Here is a 23,079-nt window from a genome sequence, read left to right as displayed (position 1 = left end):
TGTGTGTGTGTGTGTGTGTGTGTGTGTTTCTCTCCTAGATGAGTTCAAGTCATTCCTGAAGCGTCTGCCGGCGACACACTTCCTCCCAGTGAGCAGTGTGCATCTGCTATGGGGCAGCGACTGGGATCTCCAGAACCGCTATCGGCTCCTGCAGAGCTCGCTGGAGGCCCAGAGACTGAAGATCCAGAGAACGGCACGAAAACTGTTCGGTCTGAGCGTCCGCTGCCACCATAACCCCAACCACCAGATGCCCAGAGAGAGGTCAGGAAAACACACACACACACTGATGCTCACAACACCTCGCACGCTACCTACCTACAAACAAAAACTACTGGCATACACTGACACACTCCAGCTATTAGCATTATAAAATCCCCCTTTACTGTAGTGCGAGTTGAGTGTTGCCTACTGAGTGAACACCGCTGAAATACTGCACACTGATGAGGGAAACCTAAATATTAACCCGAGTGTGTGATGAAGATGAGCTTGTTTCTTCATGCAGAATCGATTTGAGGATTGAAATTAAATTGATCTGCTTTATTTGAGAGGTTTTTGAAGGTGTGTGTGTGTGTGTGTGTGTGTTTGCATGTGTGTGTGATGACAGTATGAAAGTGTAGAAGTGGTTTGTCAGCTTTGACAAGGTCTGAACGCTATCAAAGCAGAGCAGTGGCGCGTCACTGGAACACACACACACATACACACACACACACACACACACACACACACTGTCGACTTAGACTCTGCAGGTTGATTGAGAAACTGCGAACTTCAAAGTGCAGCGTTGTTTGTTGTGTTCGTGAGCATATGCAGACTTCAAAGCCAGAGCGGCTAGTTTAGCTAAATGATAGCAGCGCCCTGAATTAGCATGCTATTTGAATAAAGTAAGCAGCAGGGGAAAGCATTGGTCATGGTAAGCAGTCTCTGGGGGAAGTGTGTGTGTGTGAGTTACACAGCTCATCAAGAAACACACGCCACTGAAGCGTGAAGCTGCGCCATTCAGACGTTACTGCAAAACACTCAAACACTGGGGGAAGCTCTGCGAATGATGCATTAAAACAGTCATTCATTCATTTACCTTCAGCTCAGTTTCTGTTTATCAGCGGTCACCACAGCGGAATGAACCACCAATAATTCCAGTATATGCTTTACACAACGGATGCCCTTTCAGCTGCAGCCCTGTTCTGGGAATCACCCATAAACTCTTATTCAGACACACACACACACACACACACACACACACACACACACACACACACACACACACACACACACACACACACACACACACACACTCATACACTACGACCAATTTAGCTTTCAATCACTTAACGTGCATGTGTTTGGACCAGGGGCATTGCTAGAACCCCATTTACTGGGGCAAGTGTCCCAGTATAAATCACCGGTGATACATTGCAGGGGTGGCCAACCCTGTTCCTGGAGAGCCACCTTCCTGCAGATTTCAGTTGCAACCTATATCAAACACACCTGCCTGTAATTATCACGTGGTGTTCATGTCCTAATTAACTGGTTCAGGTGTGTTTGATATGGGTTGCAACTGAAATCTGCAGGAAGGTGGCTCTCCAGGAACAGGGTTGGCCACCCCTGAGTTCAGGCACGTGCACTCATAGGGCTCAACCTCTGCAGTGCACGTGCCCTTTTTAGTCTTGGATAGAAAGTGCCCTTCAAAAATGACCTGAAGTGTCCCAGCGACAACCCCCCCCCCCTCCATCACCCCCACTCCCACCCTCGGTTTTCAAGTCTCGCGGAACATAACCCCCCCCCACTACCGCTCTTAAGTTCGTGCGTGACACCACCACCCCCACCACCCCCCGACCCCCCGCTCTTCAGTTCTCGCTCGACATAACACCCCCCCACTCCTGCTCCTAAGTTCGCGCATGACATCGCCAGCCCAAACCCCCCCCCGCGCTCCTCATGTTGCATGCAACGGCAGCAACGCCCCCCCCCCTGCACCCGGTCTTCAGTTCTCGCGCGACATAACCCCCCCATTCCCGCTCTTATGTTCGCGCGTGACACCGCGAACCCCCACCACCCCAGGACCCCCCGCTTTTCAGTTCTCAATCGACCTAATACCCCCCCACTCCCGCTCTTCAGATTGCGCGTAACACCACCACCCCCCCAATCCCCACCCCCCGCTCTTCAGTTCTCGATCGACCTAATACCCCCCAACTCCCGCTGTTAAGTTCGCGCGTGACACCGCCATCCCCACCACCCCACGACCCCCCGATTTTCAGTTCTAACTCGACATAACACCCCCCCACTCCCGCTCCTAAGTTAGCACGTGTCATCGCCCACCCAAACCACCCCCCGCGCTCCTCATGTTGCATTCAACAGCAGCAACGCCCCCCCCCCTGCACCCAGTCTTCAGTTCTCACCCGACATAACCCCCCCATTCCTGCTCTTATGTTCGCGCGTGACACCGCGACCCCCCCAACTCCCGCCCCCCGCTCTTCAGTTCTCGATCGACCTAACACCCCCCCACTCCCGCTCTTAAGTTCGCGCGTGACACCACCACCCCCCGACCCCCCGCTCTTCAGTTCTCGCTCGACATAGCACCCCCCCACTCCCGCTCTCTGGGTGACATCGCCCACCCAAACCCCCCCCCCCCGCGCTCCTCATGTTGCATGCAACAGCAAGAACGCCCCCCCCCTCCCCTGCACCCGGTCTTCAGTTCTCGCGCAACATAACCCCCCCATTCCCGCTCTTAAGTTCGCACGTGACACCGCCACTCCCACCACCCCACGACCCCCCACTCTTCAGTTCTCGATCGACCTAGCACCCCACACCCCCCCACTCACGCTCTTAAGTTCGCGCATGACACCGCAACCCCCCCAGCCCCCGCCCCCCGCTCTTCAGTTCTCGATCAACCTAACACCCCCCCACTCCCGCTATTAGGTTTGCACGTGACACCGCCATCCCCACCACCCCCCGCTCTTCAGTTCTCGATCGACCTAACACCCCCCCACTTCCGCTCTTAAGTTCGCGCGTGACACTGCCACCCCCACCACCCCACGACCCCCCGCTTTTCAGTTCTCGATCGACCTAACACCCTACCACTCCTGCTCTAATGTTCGCGCGTGACACCGCAAAAGCAAACTGACACATGCTCACAGAAAACATCCCGGCACATCTCACACACCGCTCCTGCTTGACGCGCTGCTCTTACTCTCGGTTGTGAACATGCATGATGGAAAAATATGTGCTTTTATATGGAGGTGCCGGCACGCAGTGAGTTTTGCAAGTATATAAAATTTCATTTCATAAAACAAGTTATACATCTGCCAATGGGAAGGCAAAATAATCTAGTTTTTGCTTCGACATATAATTATTTTGTTTACCTAATCGGCAGATTATTTGGCTTGTTTTAAGGAAAAAATTTCAAAGAAAGACTGTGTTAAATTAAAATTATGAAAAGTTTTGTGTTTTTTTTATCAGTATTTCATGCTGATGTAAATACCAGCTTCTCTACAGTCTTCATTAAACTTCCATCTGCAACTTTTACTGCAGTATATAAAAGTTTACTTCAGTAACTGGAGGCTAAAAAAAATCTTGTCGGGACGGTTGTTAGCATTATTGCTGCCAGCCGCTGCTTCACCAGAAAGACACGCCATTAAATCCCACACAACTATATGACAAGCCGAGAAACATTCGCAATCGAAATCCGAAACCGATGACGAGTTCAGAACCGTCATCTCTGATGCACCGCAGCCATCAGGAATTACACTGGTGTTCGCTGTGTGCTGCATTGCTTTTAATGATCATCACACACAATTCATCTACCTGGAGTGCTTGACTGTGTAGTGTGAGGCTTAAAGCCAGAAGGGATACAGCTGTGGCTATAAATGAGACAAGTTCACAAGAATTCATTCATTCATTTTCTTGTCAGCTTAGTCCCTTTATTAATCCAGGCTCGCCACAGCGGAATGAACCGCCAACTTGTCCAGCAGGTTTTTACGCAGAAGATGCCATTCAAGCCACAACCCATCTCTGGGAAACACCCACACACTCATTTACACACACACTCATACACTACGGACAATTTAGCTTACCCAATTCACCTGTACCGCATGTCTTTGGACTGTGGGGGAAACTGGAGCACCCGGAGGAAACCCACGTGAAAACAGGAAGAACATGCAAACTCCTCACAGAAATGCCATCTGAGCTGAGGATCAAACCAGCGACCCAGCGACCTTCTTGCTGTGAGGCGACAGCACTACCTACTGCGCCACTGCTTCACCTTCACAAGAATTATTTATATTATTTATTCAATTAGCCATTAATTTAATTTTATTAACATCTACCCCTATCCCCAAACCCTAAACCCAACCCAAAACAATAATTATACCAATAATTATCAATATTATTTATAAAAGTATCCATTGTATTTTATCAACATCCACCCCATACCAACCCCAAAACCACCCAACCCTCACAGTAATCGAAAAACAGTATTTATAATCAGTATGCTTTATGAAATTAATTAATAATTGCATTTTATTAACATCTTCCCTACCCCAAACCCTAAACCCAACCCAAAAAACAATAAGTATACCTATAATTATCTATATTATTTATTAAATCAACCATTAATTGTATTGTAATAACACCACCACCCAATCCAACCCCAAAATAACCCTCACAACAATATGAAAATAGTATTTATGATGCGAATGTTGTATTAAATTACTTATTAATTGCGTTTAATAACATCTACCCCTAACCCAACTCTAAACATACCCCCACAGTAATTTAAAAGCAGTGATTATAATGAGAATTATGTACTTAATTACTCATTATTTGTATTTTATTAGTGTCTACCACTATCCCCAGACCCTGAACCCAACCCAAAAACAACAATTATCCCAATAATTATCTATATTACCTATTAAATTACCCATCAATTGTATTTTATTGACACCCACTCCAATCCAACTCAAAAACCCAACTCTCACAGTAATGTAAAAGCGCATTTATACCAATAATTAGCTATATTATTCATTAAATTACCTATTAATTGTATTGTATAAACATCTACCCTATACCAATCCAAAAACCTTGTCCTCAGGGTAATGTAAAAACAGTATTTACAATCAGAATGTTGTAATAAATTACTTATTAATTGCATTTTATTAATATCTTCCCCCACCCCAAACCCTAAATCCAACCCAAAAAAACAAGATGTCTACCATTAATTATCTATATTATTAATTAAATTAAGTAATAATTGTATTTTATTAGCACCCCACCAAATCCAACCCAAAAATAACCCTCACAACAATATAAAAATAGTATTTATAATGAGAATGTTGTATTAATCTACTTATTAATTGCGTTTAATAACATCTATCCCTAACGCAACTCTAAACTTACCCCCTCACAGTAATTTAAAAGCAGTGATTATAATGAGAATTATGTACTTAATAACCCATTAATTGTATTTTATTAGTGTCTACCACTATCCCCAAACCCTGAACCCAACCCAAAACAACAATTATCCCAATAATTATCTATATTATTTATTAAATTACCCATCAATTGTATTTTATTGACACCCACTCCAATCCAACTCAAAAACCCAACTCTCACAGTAATGTAAAAGCGCATTTATACCAATAATTATCTATATTATTTATTAAATTACCTATTAATTGTATTTTATTATCATCCGCCCCATACCAACCCAAAAACTGAATCCCCAGGTAATGTAATTCTGTATTTACAATCAGAATGTTGTAAAAAATTACTTATTAATTGCATTTTAATAATATCTTCCCCTACCCCAAACCCTAAATCAAACCCAAATAAACAATAAATATACCAATAAACATCTAAAGTATTTATTAAATTAACCATTAATTGAATTTTAATGACACCCCCCAAATCCCACCCCAAAAATTACCCTCACAACAATATAAAAACAGTATTTATAATGAGAATGTTTTATTAATCTACTTATTAATTGTGTTTAATAACATCTACCCCTAACCCAACCCTAAACTTACCCCCTCACAGTAATTTAAAAGCAGTGATTATAATGAGATATCTGTATTTAATTACCCATTAATTGTATTTTATTAGTGTCTATCACCATCCCCAGACCCTGAACCCAACCCAAAAACAACAATTATCCCAATAATTATCTATATTACTTATTAAATTACGCATCAGTTGTATTTTATTGACACCCACTTCAATCCAACTCAAAAACCCAACTCTCACAGTAATGTAAAAGCACATTTATACCAATAATTAGCTATATTATTTATTAAATTACCTATTAATTGTATTTTATTATCATCCGCCCCATACCAACCCAAAAACCTAATCCTCAGGGTAATGTAAAAACAGTATTTACAATCAGAATGTTGTATTAAATTATTTATTAATTGTATTTTTGTTAATATCTACCCTTAACCCAACCCTAAACTTACCCCCTCACATTAATGTGATTATTGTTGCACAGTAACTACGTTGTTGTTCTAAATCTCATATTTGTCATAAACTTCCGGCCCCAGCTGTATCCCTTCTAGACTATATGCTGTGGTTGTGTTTTGACATCGATGCAGATTTTTGGAGTGTGCTGTAATGTGTTCTAGCAGCAGGTGTCAGATCAGAGCTGAACGAGCTGCTCTTTGGCCTGAAGGTCCTGATGAAGAGCGAAGAGCTGTCCTGCTGACAGCGAGCACTTCTCCTGGCTCATTATTATCAGCAAAGCGCCTGCATCCGCCTCATAGACTCGCTGCACACCAATTATCCAGAGGAAGAAAACTTCATTTGGCTCCAAACTTTGGTTTACTTCTCGCTACTGCCAAGTTTTCTTGGGAACTTTCAGCTTATGAGTGGCGAAGTGGCCAGATTCACTAATAGCTTGAGCCAGAGCGAACACTCTAATGGCGTTCAAGAAAATACCGTCAGGATTTATTAAACACACACTGTGAAACACTAGATGTGGACACCTCACTGGATTTGCATTTGTATTTAAGTTTCCTTCTCATCACAGTGAATCATGTGATGTTATTGAATCAGATTTACGCTGGTCAGTTCACTTGTTTTAGTCATATTTATAGTAAATGCAGTGGTGTTTCTGAACCCTGCTATAGTACAGTATTTGAAGTGATCTGTTGTGGTGATTCTACAGTTGCTATGGTAACACAGCAACTATAGTAAGTGATTTGATGTTGTGATTCTATGGTTGCTATGGTAACAAAACAACTATAGTAATTGGTCTGTTGTAGTAGTTCTACAGTTGCTATGGTAACACAACAATGATAGTAATTGATCTGTTGTGGTGATTCTACAGCTGCTATGGTAACACAACAACTATAGTAATTGATCTGTTGTGGTGGCTCCACAGTTGCTATGGTAACAGAACAACTATAGTAATTGGTCTGTTGCAGTGGCTCTACAGTTGCTATGGTAACAGAACAAGTATAGTAGTTGGTCTGTTGTGGTAATTCTACAGTTGCTATGGTAACACAACAACTATAGTAATTGGTCTGTTGTAGTAGTTTTACAGTTGCTATGGTAACAAAACAACTATAGTAATTGATCGGTTGTGGTGATTCTACAGTTGCTATGGTAACAGAACAACTATAGTAGTTGGTCTGTTGTGGTGATTTAACAGTTGCTATGGTAACAGAACAGCTATAGTAATTGGTCTGTTGTGGTGGCTCTACAGTTGCTATGGTAACAGAACAACTATAATAATTGGTCTGTTGTGGTGGGTCTACAGTTGCTATGGTGACACAACAACTATTATAATTGATCTGTTGTGGTAATTCTACAGTTGCTATGGTAACGCAACAACTATTATAATTGATATGTTTTGTTGATTCTACAGTTGCTATGGTAACACAGCAACTATTGTAATTGATGTGTGCGTGCATGTGTGTATGATTGAGCATGCAAGTGAGCATGTGTGTGTGCGTGTGTGTGCTTTTGTGTGTGCATGTGTGTAAAAGTTTGCAAGTGTGCTTGTGCCTGTGTGTGTGCGTGCATGTGTATGATTGCGCATGCAAGTGTGCAAGTGTGTATGTGGGTGCATGTGTGTATAGTTGTACGTGCAAGTGTGTGATTGAGTTCATGTGTGTGCAGTTGTTCATGTGCAATCATGTGTGTGCGTTTGTGTGCAAGCATTTCATGCGTGCATGTGTGTGTGCGTGTGAGTGTCCGTACCTGTTTATGAGCATGTGTGCGTGTGTGAGCGTGCATGTGAGTATGCGTGTTTGCATGCGTGTGTGTGTGCATGTGAGCTTGTGTGTGTGTGTGCGCATGTGAGCTTGTGTGTGTGTGTGTGCATGTGTGCATGCGTTCTTGTGCGTGTGTGCTTGTTTGAATGTGTGTGCGTATGCGTGCATGTTTGCGTGTTTCGTGCATGTATGTGTGTGTGTGTTTGTGTGTGTGTGTGTGTGCGTGTGTGTGTGGGGGGCACTCAGTTTGGTCGTGGCCTGTGCTCAGTTGCTGTCCTCCTGCAGATGCTGCAGTTTCTACTTTGGGAGCGTCTCAGACTCAGCTGCTGTTTATTCCTGGCTGAGGAAAAGCTGATGTCAGTTTTACAGGAATATTCTGCTGTTATTGTTGCTTCTCTCCTGAGTCGAGTCCAAGATCAGGTAACCTTAAAAACATCCCGCTGGCTAAAATACACAATAAAAGCTCCTCTTAGGGGCTGTTTCTGCATATACGGCTCCACTGCTCGCTCTGAAAACAAGTTCATAAAGTTTGATATTGTTCATTCTCGTGCTAATATACTGTTTCTTTTGGTCTCTATTCAGTTAAAGGCATATTATTATTATTATTATTATTATTATTATTATTATTATTATCATGTTTATAATAATAATAATAATATTAATAATAATAATAATAATAATAATAATAATAATAATAATACTTATTATTATTATTATTATTATTATTATTATTAAAATAGTTATTTAAATAGTTTAAATAATTTTCCCATATTTAATTTTATTTCATTGTATTTTATTGTATTTTGTTTTATTTTATTTTATTATTGTTTTTGTATTATAGATAAATAGCACAATTATAAAAAATCAATGCAACATTTATTTTAATAAAAAATATATATTTTTTTTATTTTAGCAATAAATAAATAACCCAATAATACAATATCAATGCATCACATTTAATTTAATTTAATTTAATTTAATTTAATTTAATTTAATTTAATTTAATTTAATTTAATTTAATTTAATTTAATATATAAATAAATATTAAAAACACCAGCACATATATGAACACAAACACCCACACACACACACACACACACACACACACTAGTCAGCAAAACAAAATAACAGCAGAATAAAACCAGCAAAGCCACTGTAAAATCCATACTGGGAAAGCAGATCGAGGATATAACCTATGGGAGTCAGTCAGGCCACATAAAGCTTGCTTATTACAAACAAATATGGAAAATACAATATTAAATGCCACAGGCGGCTCAAATTGAAAGGGAATAATCGTAAGCTTTTTATTGGTCAAGTACTCTGGAGTGAACTGGGAAGCAAATAACATCAGGCTGGGAAGATAACTTTGTTTATATGGATCGAATGCCACATGCACTTTTATTATGAGAGATGCTGATTTTATATCAGGGTCAGTGCTGAGAAGAGTTCTTTAAGCATTAAAACTATATAGTGTATATACTGTAAGTGTAATACAGGTTTAATATTGTTGTTATACATGTTTTATTATGAGCAAAACACTATTATCATCATGCATACCAACAAACAAAAACCATTTTGTTGCACTTTATTTTATATAATAATACTTTCTTTCTTTCTTTCTTTCTTTTGTTTATTTCGTATGTCTTAAATAAATAAATAAATAAATAAATTATAATTTTTTTGTTTAAATTATTTGTGTTTTTATTTTATTTTTTTATTTATTTTTATTTTATTTATTTGTTTATTTAGTTAAAGTATTCATGTAATACCCATATTTAATATTTATTTATTTGTTTGTTTGTTTATTTGATACATAAACTAAATGAAAACTAAAAATGTACAGGATGCAATGGCAATGTGTTATTTAATTTGCATTTAGCGTTGAGGTCTATGCATTTACAATTATAAACAAAACAAAACAAATGCAAATGATTAATGTTAAAACATACAAATGTTATATTGTTTTTAAAGTAAGTTTTAAGGTATCTCTTGAATTAGTATTTTTAATTAAATTAAATTCATTTAATTTTATTCAATTTTATTAATTAAATTGTTTTGTATTTATTTTAGTTTTTCTAGTTTTATTTACAATTTTTATTTTGTTTTATTTTTTGTTTATTCAATTATTTAATTTAATGATTTTTTTATTTTATTTCATTTTATGATTTATATTTATATGTATATATTATTTATTTATTTAATTAATTTTTTTGTTTTATTTTAGCTTATTTTTCAAATTTAATTTAATTGTTTTATATTTTATTTTTCATTTTTATGTATTTAATTTATTTTTGTTATATATATATATATATTCTTTTATATATTTATGCATTTTTTATTCAATTTAATTTTATTTAGTTTCATTAATTTGTGGTAATATAGTTGTTTTATTATGAGGCTAAAGATACTAATATACATGCAGACCATTTATTTTCACTACACTAAACTGCATACAGATACATTTAAAAAACTTTTCTGCTCCACTTCATATGCTGACTACAGTATACTTCACAACTAATCACATATTATTCATAATAGTTTTTATTTGTTGCATAAAGCTTCTCTTGCATGTCCAGTTTTAGAAGTCTGTTTGCATTTCAAAGCTTTGCTATGATTAGTCTGCATTTGGGTCTCAGATGTTTTGTGGTCTCGGCACTAAGAATGCATCATTTATATAGCTCAGCGAATGTGGCTGAGAATAATAATTAAAAAAAAATAATCATAATTTGGTGTATGAACATTTTTGAGCTCGCTCTGGGAGCTGTTACCGTCCGCGTGTCATTGAATAATCATATTTTTTATTGCAACTCTGCACTTGAACAATGTACAATAAGCTGAAATGGAAAGACACATGAAATCCGACTTGGGAATTTTCCCAATTTTGCTTCAAAGGAACTCTGTGATGGTCAGGATTTACATGATAATCCCTTTAATATGTGCTGTTTGCTGATGCTGGCTGTATTCATAATTCAACACAATGGCAAATGGCGTTCAGCTTTTAATGTTGTCAATTTATACTTCTATTTTTAATTTTGTTTGTCTTTGTGATTAATTATTTTATAGTTTTATTTATTTTTTTGCTATTTTTACTGAATTGCTTATTTTATTATTATTTATTATATTATTATTATTTAAGGTCTGCTTTTAATTTATTATTATTATTATTATTATTATTATTATTATTATTATTATTATTATTATTATTTTGTAACATTTTATTTTATTATTATTTTCATTATTATTATTGTTATTAGTATTATTATTATTATTATTATTATTATTATTATTATTATTATTATTATTATTATTATTATTGTTATACATTTTTGAAATATTCTATTTTATTATTATTATTATTATACTTTTTTGTAATATTCTATATTATTATTATTATTATTATTATTATTAATATTATTGTTGTTGTTGTTGTTTTAATTGTTGTTTATTTATTTATGTATTTATTTATTTATTTTTTCATTAAATTGTATTTTAAAGTCTATCCGAAGTTGTTTTAAATATATACAGTGTTTTTTTTCTTTAATATTATTATTGTATTATATTATTAAACGCTATTATATTATGATTATTTTTTAATATTAACAGTTGTTAAAAAATAAATAAATAAATAAAACAAAAATTTTCACCCCTTTTTAATTTTTATTTAGTTGATTTTTAAATGCAAAATATCTAAATAATATTAATTATAATAATAATAATAATAATACTACTACTAATAATAATAATGATGATAATAATAATAATAATAATAATAATAATAATAATAATAATAGTAATAATAATAATAATAATAATAATAATTATGATAATAATAATAATAATGATGATGATACTACTACTACTACTACAATTAAGTGTTTGTTTGTTTCTATTTTCAAGCTTAACTACTCCTACTATTTTAATAGCCGTGTCTGTTATTTATTTTATCATGTTTATTTTATTCAGAGTGCACATTCAGAGCAGTAAAGAAAGCGTTGCTCATCCTCCACACTTTGCTTTGCAGAAAAAGAAAATCTTTTTGTGAACAGTCAAATCTGAGCGCAGCATCTCTGGCCTTTTGTCTGCGTAATGTCATTCTCAGAGCAGCGGGAAAAGACAGTCTGGGAAATCAAGCAGGAAAATCCACACATGCGACTCCGGGTTCATTAACATGTCATCCTAACCTTTAGCACTTCTGTCTCGCAGAAATCAAAACGCAGGTTTTCTCTGAAGCACCAGAGGATTTTCCCGATGACAAGCCGCACCGCCTGCGGGACAGTAAAGACGAGGGGAAATTTTGACAGAATGCATTATCTGTTTTAGTGATTAGACTGTAACAAGCGTCAGGAGGCCGAGGCGCTGGATATATCGCTGCATTATTAACTGTTATGCTGGAAAGAGTGCTGAAAAATCATACCTGGGTATATCCAGAGTATTGTCCAGTATGTTGACCCATACTCATGCATCCATCTTCAATTCCTGCCGGGGCCGGGAATCAATCCTGCAACCTTTTGATTACAAGTCCAACTCCTAAGAGATTAGCCCATTATTCCTCTTAGAAAACTCATTTTGGTCAAGCGGTCAAGGTGTTTTTCTTTCAGAGCATCACATACCTTACAGAGAATCATTTCATGAATATATCCCTCATCAGTGTGCAGTATTCACTCAGTGTTTACTCAGTAGACAACACTCCTTTCTCACTACGGTAAAGAGTCTATTTTGAGTGTATTTTGTTTTAAATACAGTATTCAAAAAGTTAAAGCTGCAGATTCTTAGATGTTGTGTGTGTGCATGTGTACCTTGTATTGCTTACATTGTGGGGACCAAATGTCCCCACACATACAGTTGAAGTCAGAATTAGAGAGGAAGACATTTAGATATTTCACATTTAACAGTGCAGAACATTATTAAAAGATTCAAGGAATCTGGAGTAATTTCAGTGCGTAAAGGACAGGAGCGCAAGCCTAAGCTGAACAACCGTGATCTCCGATCCCTCAGACGGTGTTGCATCAAGAATTCTCATTCATCTATAAGCCATATTACCACTTGGGTTCAGGACTAATGTGGAAATCCTAAGTCAAGACCCACAATAAGTACTTACATCCACAAATGCCAGTGAAAACTATCCTGTGCTGAATGGAAGCCCTATGTTAACAGTGTCCAGAAGTGTATAGTTGACCTCCCTGGGCTTGGAGCCATCTGGGATGGATCATCACACAGTGGAAATGTGTACAGTGGTCAGATGAATCAGTATTTCAGGTATTGTTGGGGAGAAATGGATGCCATGTGCTATGGGCCAAATAAAAAAATTACCATCTATACCAGGGGTGTCCAAACTCGGTCCTGAAGGGCTGGTGTTTCACTCCAACTTGCCTCAACACACCTGCAGAGATGTTTCTAGAAAGCCTAGAAAGCGCTTGATTAGCTAGCCCAGGTGTGTCCGATTGGGGTTGGAACTAAACTTTGCAGAACACCGGCCCTCTAGGACCGAGCTTGGACATGCCTGATCTTTACTTTTACCAGCAACAAGTCCAAAAGCCAAGGTCTGTCATGGTATGGGAATTGTGTCATTTCCCACTTCTGTGATGCACCATTACTGCCGAAAAATACATGGAGACTTTGGAGCACAATATGCCACCTACTTTTCCACAGACACCCATGCATCTTTTACCAAGACAATGCAAAACCATATTCTGCACACACTGCAGGTAGTTGAGGATACAGGTACTTGACTGGCCTGCCTGCAGTCCCAACCTGTCTCCAGGAGAGACTGTGTGGTGCATTTTGAAGCGCAAAATGTGTTAACAAAGACTCCTGTTGCCCACCTTAAAGCAGGTCGCACACCAGAAGCGCCGCTCGGTGGCGCGCCACGCAGCGCCATGTATTTTAGAATTCTAAACATAGGTTTCTATCAGGATACACACACCGGCGCCGCAAGTCGGCGGCTCTCGGTGGCGCCCGGCGACGGCTCAGGACGCAGTTCATTTTTCAGCCGCGCCACAGAGCGCCATCTGATTAGTTTAATGTTAAATATCATTCAAATGTGAGCGTCTGGTGTGTGATACTTTAAACTGTCATGTACGCGCCGTGTCGCGGCGCCGAGCGGCGCTTCTGGTGTGCGACCTGCTTAAGACTTGTTTTGCAGGATGAATGGGACAAAATTACATGTGAAATACTTCATTCGGCGAGGCAGTGGCGCAGTAGGTAGTGCTGTCGCCTCACAGCAAGAAGGTCGCTGGATCGCTGGTTTGAACCTCGGCTCAGTTGGCGTGTTTGTGTGGAGTTTGCATGTTCTCCCTGCGTTCGCGCGGGTTTCCTCTGGGTGCTCCGGTTTCCCCCACAGTGCAAACACATGCGGTACAGGTGAATTGGGTAGGCTAAATGGCCCGTAGTGTATGAGTGTGTGTGTGAATGTGTGTGGATGTTTCCTAGAGATTGGTTGCGGCTGGAAGTGCATCCGCTGCGTAAAAACTTGCTGGATAAGTTGGCGGTTCATTCTGCTGTGGCGACCCCAGATTAATAAATGGACTAAGCCAACAAGACAATGAATGAAACACATAATTTACTGTCAACCGCTCAAAACATTTTGGTGTTTCATGACCCTTTAAAACTGGTTTTCCGGAATGAATGGGACAAAATTACACCTGAAATACTTCCTCACTTGGTGTCTTCAGTCCCTAAATGTCTTTCAAGTGCTGTGAAAAGAAAAGGCAACGTTACAAAGTGGTAAATGCTTTACTGATGCAGCTTTTTTGAAATGTGTCGCAAGAACCAACATTGTTTATTTTGGAAAAAGTCAGCAATAAAATCATGAGGAACACATTAAATAACGTATGTTGAATTGTCTGTAATGAAATAAAAGTCAAAGGCAATTTAGAAATCACTACTTTCTTTTTTATTTGTGTTTTCCATACTCTCCCAACCTTTTGTTTACAATATGAGGATGTATTTGGAGTTCATCACTGTTTTCTGTGTGCTTTCAGATCGGTGCTGCAGTGGCTGAACCGCGTGCAGTCCTTCCTCTACTGCAATGAGAACGGCTTCTGGGGAACTTTCCTAGAGAGCCAGCGCACATGTGTGTGTCACACTGGCGCCACGCTCTGCCAGCGGCCCATCCCGTGTGTGATCGGAGGCAACAACAGCTGCGCCATGTGCAGCCTGGCCAACATCTCCCAGTGCGGATCCTGCAACAAGGGCTACAAGCTGTACCGAGGCCGCTGCGAGCCGCAGAATGTAGACTCGGAGCGCAGCGAGCAGTTCATCAGCTTCGAAACAGACCTGGACTTCCAGGACCTGGAGCTCAAATACCTGCTGCAGAAGATGGACTCGCGTCTGCACATACACACCACCTTCATCAGCAACGAAGTGCGCCTGGAGACCTTCTTCGATCCGCGATGGCGCAAGCGGATGTCGCTGACGCTCAAGAGCAACAAAAACCGTATGGATTACCTGCACATGATCGTGGGACTGTCAATGAAGATCTGCCAGATGCGCAACAGCAGCGTGGATCCCATGTTTTTCGTGTATGTAAACCCATTCAGCGGCAGCCACTCCGAAGGATGGAGCATGCCTTTCGGCGAGCATGGATATCCACGCTGGGAAAAAGTTCGCTTGCAGAATTCGCAGTGTTTTAATTGGACGCTGCTATTGGGGAACCGATGGAAGACCTTTTTCGAGACCGTGCATATTTATCTAAGGAGCCGTGCGAAGGTGCCGACTGTCCTGCGTAATGATAGCGGCCCAGTGGACTTATCGGATCCCAACAAGAGGCAGATCTACATCAAGATTTCTGATATCCAAGTGTTCGGTTATAGCGTACGCTTCAACGCGGATCTTCTGAGGAGCGCCGTACAGCAGGTTAATCAATCGTACACGCAGGGAACCCAGTTTTACTCGTCTTCGTCCATCATGTTGCTTCTGCTGGATATTCGGGAGAGAATTAACCGTCTGGCGCCCCCGGTGGCTCCGGGAAAACCGCAACTGGACTTGTTTTCGTGTATGCTGAAACATCGGCTCAAGCTCAACAACAGCGAGATGATTAGGGTCAATCATGCGTTGGACATGTACAACACAGAAATCTTAAAACAATCGGATCATCTGACTACCAAACTTTGCTGAAAACCGACTGGAAGGACGACGGCGTTTGGGAAAATACGGCGTTTAAAAAAAAACGGATCTTTATATTTTCGTTCTTCGGTTTTTGCTCTTTTGATGTATTATTAACAACTTTGTAAGTGTCGATTGTTAAACCTAAAAACAAACAAACAAACAAACAAACAAACAAACATACACACTGAAGAAAAACAGATTCCTTGGATTAACTAACTTTTTTGTTTTAAGGTAAGTGGTTGCGAACTGTTTAATTGGGCTGAATTTAAACAAATTAAATTTGGTGATGTTCAACCTGATTTGTTTGTTTAAATTCAACCCATTTTAATTGTCTGCAGGGCCACACAGAGCCTCAGTGGTTAGCACTGTGGCCTCACAGCAGGAAGGTCGTTGGTTCAAGTCCCAACTAAGCCAGTTGGTGTTTCTGTGTGGAGTTTGCATGTTCTCCCCATGTTGGCATTCCTCCGGGTGCTCCGTTGTCCCCTACAAGTCCAAACACATGCACTATAGGGGAAATTGGGTAAGCTAAATTGTCCATAGTGTATAAATATATGTCCTGGTCCTCCAGGTTGGGGGTTGAGCGCTGGGCTACCCACCTTGTAAAATTTATATGTTGCGGAACACCAACATGGTGCAACTAAATATCAACTTTGCTATAAAACGGCCCTGTAAATAAGCAAGCAAGGTTCAACCTAATTCGTTTGTTTAAATTCAGCCCATATGAATTGTCTGCAGGGCCACACAGTGGCTCAATAGTTAGCACTGTGGCCTCACAGCAGGAAGGTCGTTGTTTCAAGTCCTGACTGAGCCAGTTAGTGTTTCTGTGTGGAGTTTGCATGTTCTCCCCATGTTGGCGTGGGTTTCCTCTGGGTGCTCCGTTGTCCCCCACAAGTCCAAACACATGCGCTATAGGGAAATTGGGTAAGCTAAATTGTCCATAGTGTATATGTCCTGGTCCTCCAGGTTGGGGGTTGAGCATTGGGCTAACAATCCACCTTGTAAAAATTATATGTTGCGGAACACCAGCATGGTGCAACTAAATATCAACTTCGCTATAAAACAACCCTCCTAATAAGCAAGTAAGGTTCAACCTAATTCGTTTGTTTAAATTTAGCCCATATTAATTTGCTTGCCGGGTGATACAGTGGCTCAATAGTTAGCATTATTGGCTTACTTCAAGAAGGTCGCTGGTTCATGTCCCGGCTGGGTCAGTTAGTGTTTCTATGTGGAGTTTGCTTGTTCTCCCCATGTTGGCGTGGGTTTCCTCTGGGTGCTCCGTTATCCCCTACAAGTCCAAACACATGCACTATAGGTGAATTGGGTAAGCTAAATTGTTCGTAATGTATGAATGTTTGTCCTGGTCTTCCAGATTGGGGATTGAGCGATGGGCTAATGACCCACCTTGTAAAAATTCTGTGTTGCAAAACACCAACATGGTGCGACTAAATATTAACGTCGATATAAAGCAGCCCTGTAAGTAAGTAATTAATGCCTAACCTATTTTGTTCGTTTAAATTTAGCCCAAATTAATTGTTTGCACGGACGGCAAGGTGGCTCATTGGTTAGCACTGTGGTCTCACAGCAAGAAGGTCTCCAGTTCGAGCCCCAGCTGGGTCAGTTGGCATTTCTGTGTGGAGTTTGCATGTTCTCCCCATGTTGGCGTGGGTTTCCTCCGGGTGCTCCGGTTTCCCCCAAAGTCCAAAAACATGCGCTATAGGGGCTTGGACTAAGCCAATAGTAAATGAATGAAGGAATGAATTGTTCGCAACCACTTACATTAAAACTGAAAATGTAGGAAATCCACTGAATCGTTTTTCCTCAGTGCAGAGAGATCATTATAGTTCACCTAAAGGAAATCGAAAAATAAGGAAAACACTCAAAAAAAAAAAAGACTGTATCATATTTGTCGAAGCATGTCTGTCATTTCTTAAGAGAGAAAATATCCGAAGACAAAAATGAAAAAAAATCGTTCGCAAACTATTAAATTCAACATCCAGTGACACAGAGGCCTTGATTTTACTTTTGAGGGAACAAACGGAACCTTTTTAAACTGCCATTATTAACATGTTTTTAGAGTGTAACTACAAACGGGCAGAACCAAAATATCCTAATTTAATTTCAGACCCCCCCCCCACACCGCCCCCATGTTGTCACCACACATATTTAGGTGAGGTTTCTACAGTGTAAGGATTCATTGACTGTATTGTGTCTTGTCCTTTCATACGAGAGTTGCAGCCATGTTTTTAGTTTTCTTTACTGGCACTCGCTGGTGTACTGAACCCTGTTGTATTTTTCAGATTGGCGCTCTTGTTTTTCAGCAGAAATGGAGTGGCTTTGGGTGCCCGAGTGCAGTATCTATGGTTGCACATAATCAATTCATGCTATTTCGTACTGCTTCGCATAATGTACACATTGTGATTGCTGATGTGTCAAGCTTTTTCGCAGCACCGTAAACAAAATTTGATCATAGCTCATTTCTTTAAGGGTCAGCATAAAGCCATACATTTCTCAGAGAGATGGGATTAAAAAAATAATAATAAAAAGAAGAAGAAGAAGCTGGGCACATATTGTGAGAAATGATCTATAAATTGCTTTTGTATTTTACTTTATTTTCCAGTTGTTTTCTAATGAAATATAGCACAGTGGTCTAAAATAAAAAAAGAAGAGGAAAAAAACGACATATATGTACTGCAGGATTACGGCATGACATTGTAAAGCCATTGCATTTTCATTAACGAGAGTGAATCCACAAGAACAGTATATTAAAGCTTCAAATATCTACGATGGTTTTAATCTCAAAATCTGCTTGTATACCAAATGTACACTTTTACTTTTGTAATATTTCGTTTGGGGTTTTTATATTCCTTGATGCAATTCAGGTTTAACTTTTTTGACATGTCGATTGATTAATCTCTCTCTACTCTAAAATCTTAGCTGGGATCAGGGCGGGTGGTGGGGGGATTTTTGATTTATTTAATAATTTTTTAGTTGTATGATTTGAGCAAAAGAGCCTTCACTGCAGTTATTTATAGAATAGGGAGAATGACATTATTGTTATTATTATTATTATTATTATTATTATTATTATTATTATTATTATTATTATTATTATTATATTTTTATAATCATCATCATCATCATCATTATTAATATGATTATTATTTTTTTATTATTACAAATTTATTATGATTATTATTATTATTATTATTATTATTATTATTATTATTATTATTATATTTTATTTTTAATAATCTATTTTAATATTTTATTATTTATATAACCCATTAACATAAAATTTGTTATAATATAAATAATAATAATAATAATAATAATAATAATAATAATAATAATAATAATAATAATAATAAAATAATAATAATAATAATAATAATAATAATAATAATAATAATAATAATAAATGTTATTATTATTATTATTATTATTATTATTATTATTATTATTATTAATAACATTGGTATAATATTATTATTATTCTTTTATAAATAATATTTTTGTTTTTTAATCATCATCATTAATATTGTTATTATAATTATTGTTATTTATAATATAATAATTATTGTTGAATTTAAATTTGTAATATTATATTTTATTACTTTTATTATTGATATAACCATTATTATTATTATTATTATTATTATTTTGTAATAATATTAATATTATTAATAATAATAATGATAATAATAATAATTTCAATCATCATCACCATTATTAATATTAATATGTAGTTATTATTATTATTTTTTATTTTTCTTATATTTTTTAATCATCATGATTATTATTATTATTATTATTATTATTAATAGTATTATTATTATTATTATTATTATTACTATTATTATTATCCAGTCTTATTAAGTGCCTGTTAGCTATCCCTTTAATGCTTTACCTTCACGTTTTTGGGTTTTAATTTAATTATTATTTTTTTAAAAGGAGAATAATACCATCTAAACCTAAAAACACGTCATGGGAACAGGGCCAAAAGCTTTTTCCTGCTGTACTCTGCATGAATTGAAAATAACCTCTTGAGAGGAAAGACTTAACTTAATGGAATAGAGTTTCAATGTGTACTATAAGTGTAAATACCTATTTTGTCTTGATATAGCCATGGAATCAGACGCTTTTCTTAGATTTACTGCAAATGAAGCGCAGCCCATTAACACACACACAGCACACACACAGCACACACACACACACACACAAACACACACAGATCCCCAGCCCGAGCACAACTTCTGTAAATATGGCAGATCTCCCTCTGTAAGAAAGAAAAAAAAAAAAAAAAACACATCACCAGCTGATTCAGATCTTGTCCCGTTTTGAGATCTACACGAGCACACGCTTACACGCTCACGCTCACACACACAGCCTTACAGAAAAACCATGTACAACACACTCTCACCATACAATAGAGCGTTCGCTGGGTTGAGACAAATGCTTTCAAGTACTTTATGTAATTTCTGCTGTTCTGTTGAAATAACTATATCGGCTTTCTTCAAAAATGAATGTTTCAAATAATAATCTATTTCTCATTAAAATGCTATATTTAATAAGAAGACCAATGCTTGTTTGTACCACACAGATGCACAGAAAACCTGAAACCACCAGCGAAGATTTCACAACACAATCTGCTTTAATGTGACTTTAATATGGGGTTTGTTTACATGACAACAATGGGAAAAAAAGGCATTCGGGAAACATTTGATTAGGATGAAAGTTGAATCTTTCACACATGAATGACTAAATAGACATCAGATATTTTCTGCCTTTGTCAAGAACATGAAATTACCAGGAATTCACAACACAATCTGCTATAATTTGACTTCATAATGGAGTTTTTCTTCATGTCAATGTACCGAAACAGGCATTTTGTCTGCAGATGAAAATATAATCATCCATAAATACCCTGCTAAAACATCCAGCTTAAACCAGCCTAGGCTGGTTGGCTGGTTTTAGCTGGTCGACCAGGCTGGTCTTAGAGGGGTTTTGGCCACTTACAGGCTGGTTTCCAGCCATTTCCAGCCATTTCCAGCCTGGTTTTAGCTGGTCAGGCTGGAAAATGACCAGCTAAAACCAGCTAAAACCAGCTTGACCAGCCTGGTTTAAGCTGGACAAAGCTGGTTTTGGCTGGGCTCCCAGCCTGGCAAGGGTGGTCAAGCTGGTTTTAGCTGGTCATCTCCCAGCCTAACCAGCTAAGACCAGGCTGGAAATGGCTGGAAACCAGCCTGGAAGTGGCCAAAACCCCTCTAAAACCAGCCTGGTCAACCAGCTAGAACCAGCCAACCAGCCTAGGCTGGTTTAAGCTGGATTTTTCAGCAGGGTAGCCAGACATTGTTCATCTCTGGCCAATAGTTGGCACTGTGTTTTCTGCAGAAACACTAGAATACCAACATGGGCTCATTGTGGATACTTATCCCTGTATACATTTCTGGAGAGTGCAAATTATGTAGCCAGAGCTATGTTATTGCTGCATTGCATCCTTAAAATGAACGATACGGGGTGGTATGATACCGCCGACAGCTTCTGTTGCTTTCCACGCTACCAGCTGACCTCCATTTGGATGGCCTTTTCTGCTGTTAGTGGCTCGCCGTAGACTTGACACACAGAGTGGAGTTGACCACCAGGGTTCGAGTCTGAAGACCAGTTTCAGAAAGCAGGTAAAACAAAAGGCCAAACATAAAATAAGCAAGTAAATAGGAGAGTGAGAATGTGGTAAGAGTGTATTAATCAGGCGAGGGCTTTTCTTATTCTGGATTGCTTTGGAAAACACAGTCGGTTGGGTTTAGGAAAGGTGGTAGGTGGGGGTGTCTGTTGGTCAATCAGTCAGTCAGTCGACCTCTGGTGGATTTACGAGAGACGCACGATAGAGAAATTGAGATCTGAAAAAGGTGGATTCACAAAAACGAAAACTGCAAAAAACGTACCTCCTGGGATGCATTGGCACTCTCCAGAAATGTATATAGGGGTACGTATCCATAACGAGCCTGGGTTGACAGATACACTCCTGTAGTTCATCGCTGTTGGGTTGCCAAGTCCTTATACATCACATATAATTAGCAGTCCCATTACCTCACTGTTTTCAGTTTACTTCACTGTTTTAGAGTTTAATATGTCAATGATAATGATATTGTTTTTAAAACCTTGCCCTTTGAAATTAATTGTAAAACGTTTAAATGCTGTTGTCATGGAAATAAGTGGCCAAAAGGCATAACACGTTTTATATATATATATATATATATATATATATATATATATATATATATATATATATATATATATATATATATATATATATATACAACAGTTCTGTCTGGTTCTTAAATCTGATTGGCTGATAGCCGTGCGATATTCTGCAATATCAGAACTCCTACAGCCTCTTTACCCTCGTATTACTCCGCCCATATACAGCCAGCAAAAAGCAGACACTACAGATCTAAAGTTTAAAAGATGCTTGCTCAACTGTTTAACTGTCAGCTTATGATTTGAATCCTGAAGAAAGTAGTTCCTCATACAAAAGTTTTTTTGAGACTCTCCATGTTTGATTTTGTTTTTATATACACAATTATGCCGTCAAACTGTTGTATAAACGCAATATCACACTCGTAGCAGTGTGATATGGCTGTATCGGCCTCGTGCCACACACGCCTCCCACCAGTGCCGATATACAGCCATATCGCACTGCTACTCGTGTGATATTGCTCATATATATATATATATATATATATATATATATATATATATATATATA

The 23,079-nt window shown here is 38.3% G+C and overlaps 1 protein-coding gene across 3 annotated transcripts in view; it reads left to right on the top strand.

The window, feature by feature from the left end:
* The window catches only part of brinp1 (bone morphogenetic protein/retinoic acid inducible neural-specific 1), a 210,239-nt gene extending 191,149 nt beyond the window's left edge, over positions 1-19,090 (top strand). The window contains exons 7-9 of one of the 3 annotated variants that reach the window (XR_012405698.1): positions 39-261; positions 15,188-16,731; positions 17,932-19,090. Coding sequence is in view for 1 of the 3 variants with exons in the window: in NM_001328411.1 (NP_001315340.1) it covers positions 39-261; positions 15,188-16,322 (1,358 nt within the window). In the remaining 2 variants the exon portion in view is untranslated. 3 annotated transcript variants of the gene reach the window in all.
* Positions 19,091-23,079: the final 3,989 nt, after the last annotated feature.

The sequence above is a fragment of the Danio rerio genome, chromosome 5 (assembly GCF_049306965.1).
Source record: "Danio rerio strain Tuebingen ecotype United States chromosome 5, GRCz12tu, whole genome shotgun sequence".
NCBI classification, from domain to species: Eukaryota; Metazoa; Chordata; class Actinopteri; order Cypriniformes; family Danionidae; genus Danio; species Danio rerio.
Note: the sequence above shows the minus strand (reverse complement) of the source record. Positions and strands in the feature narration are given on the sequence as shown.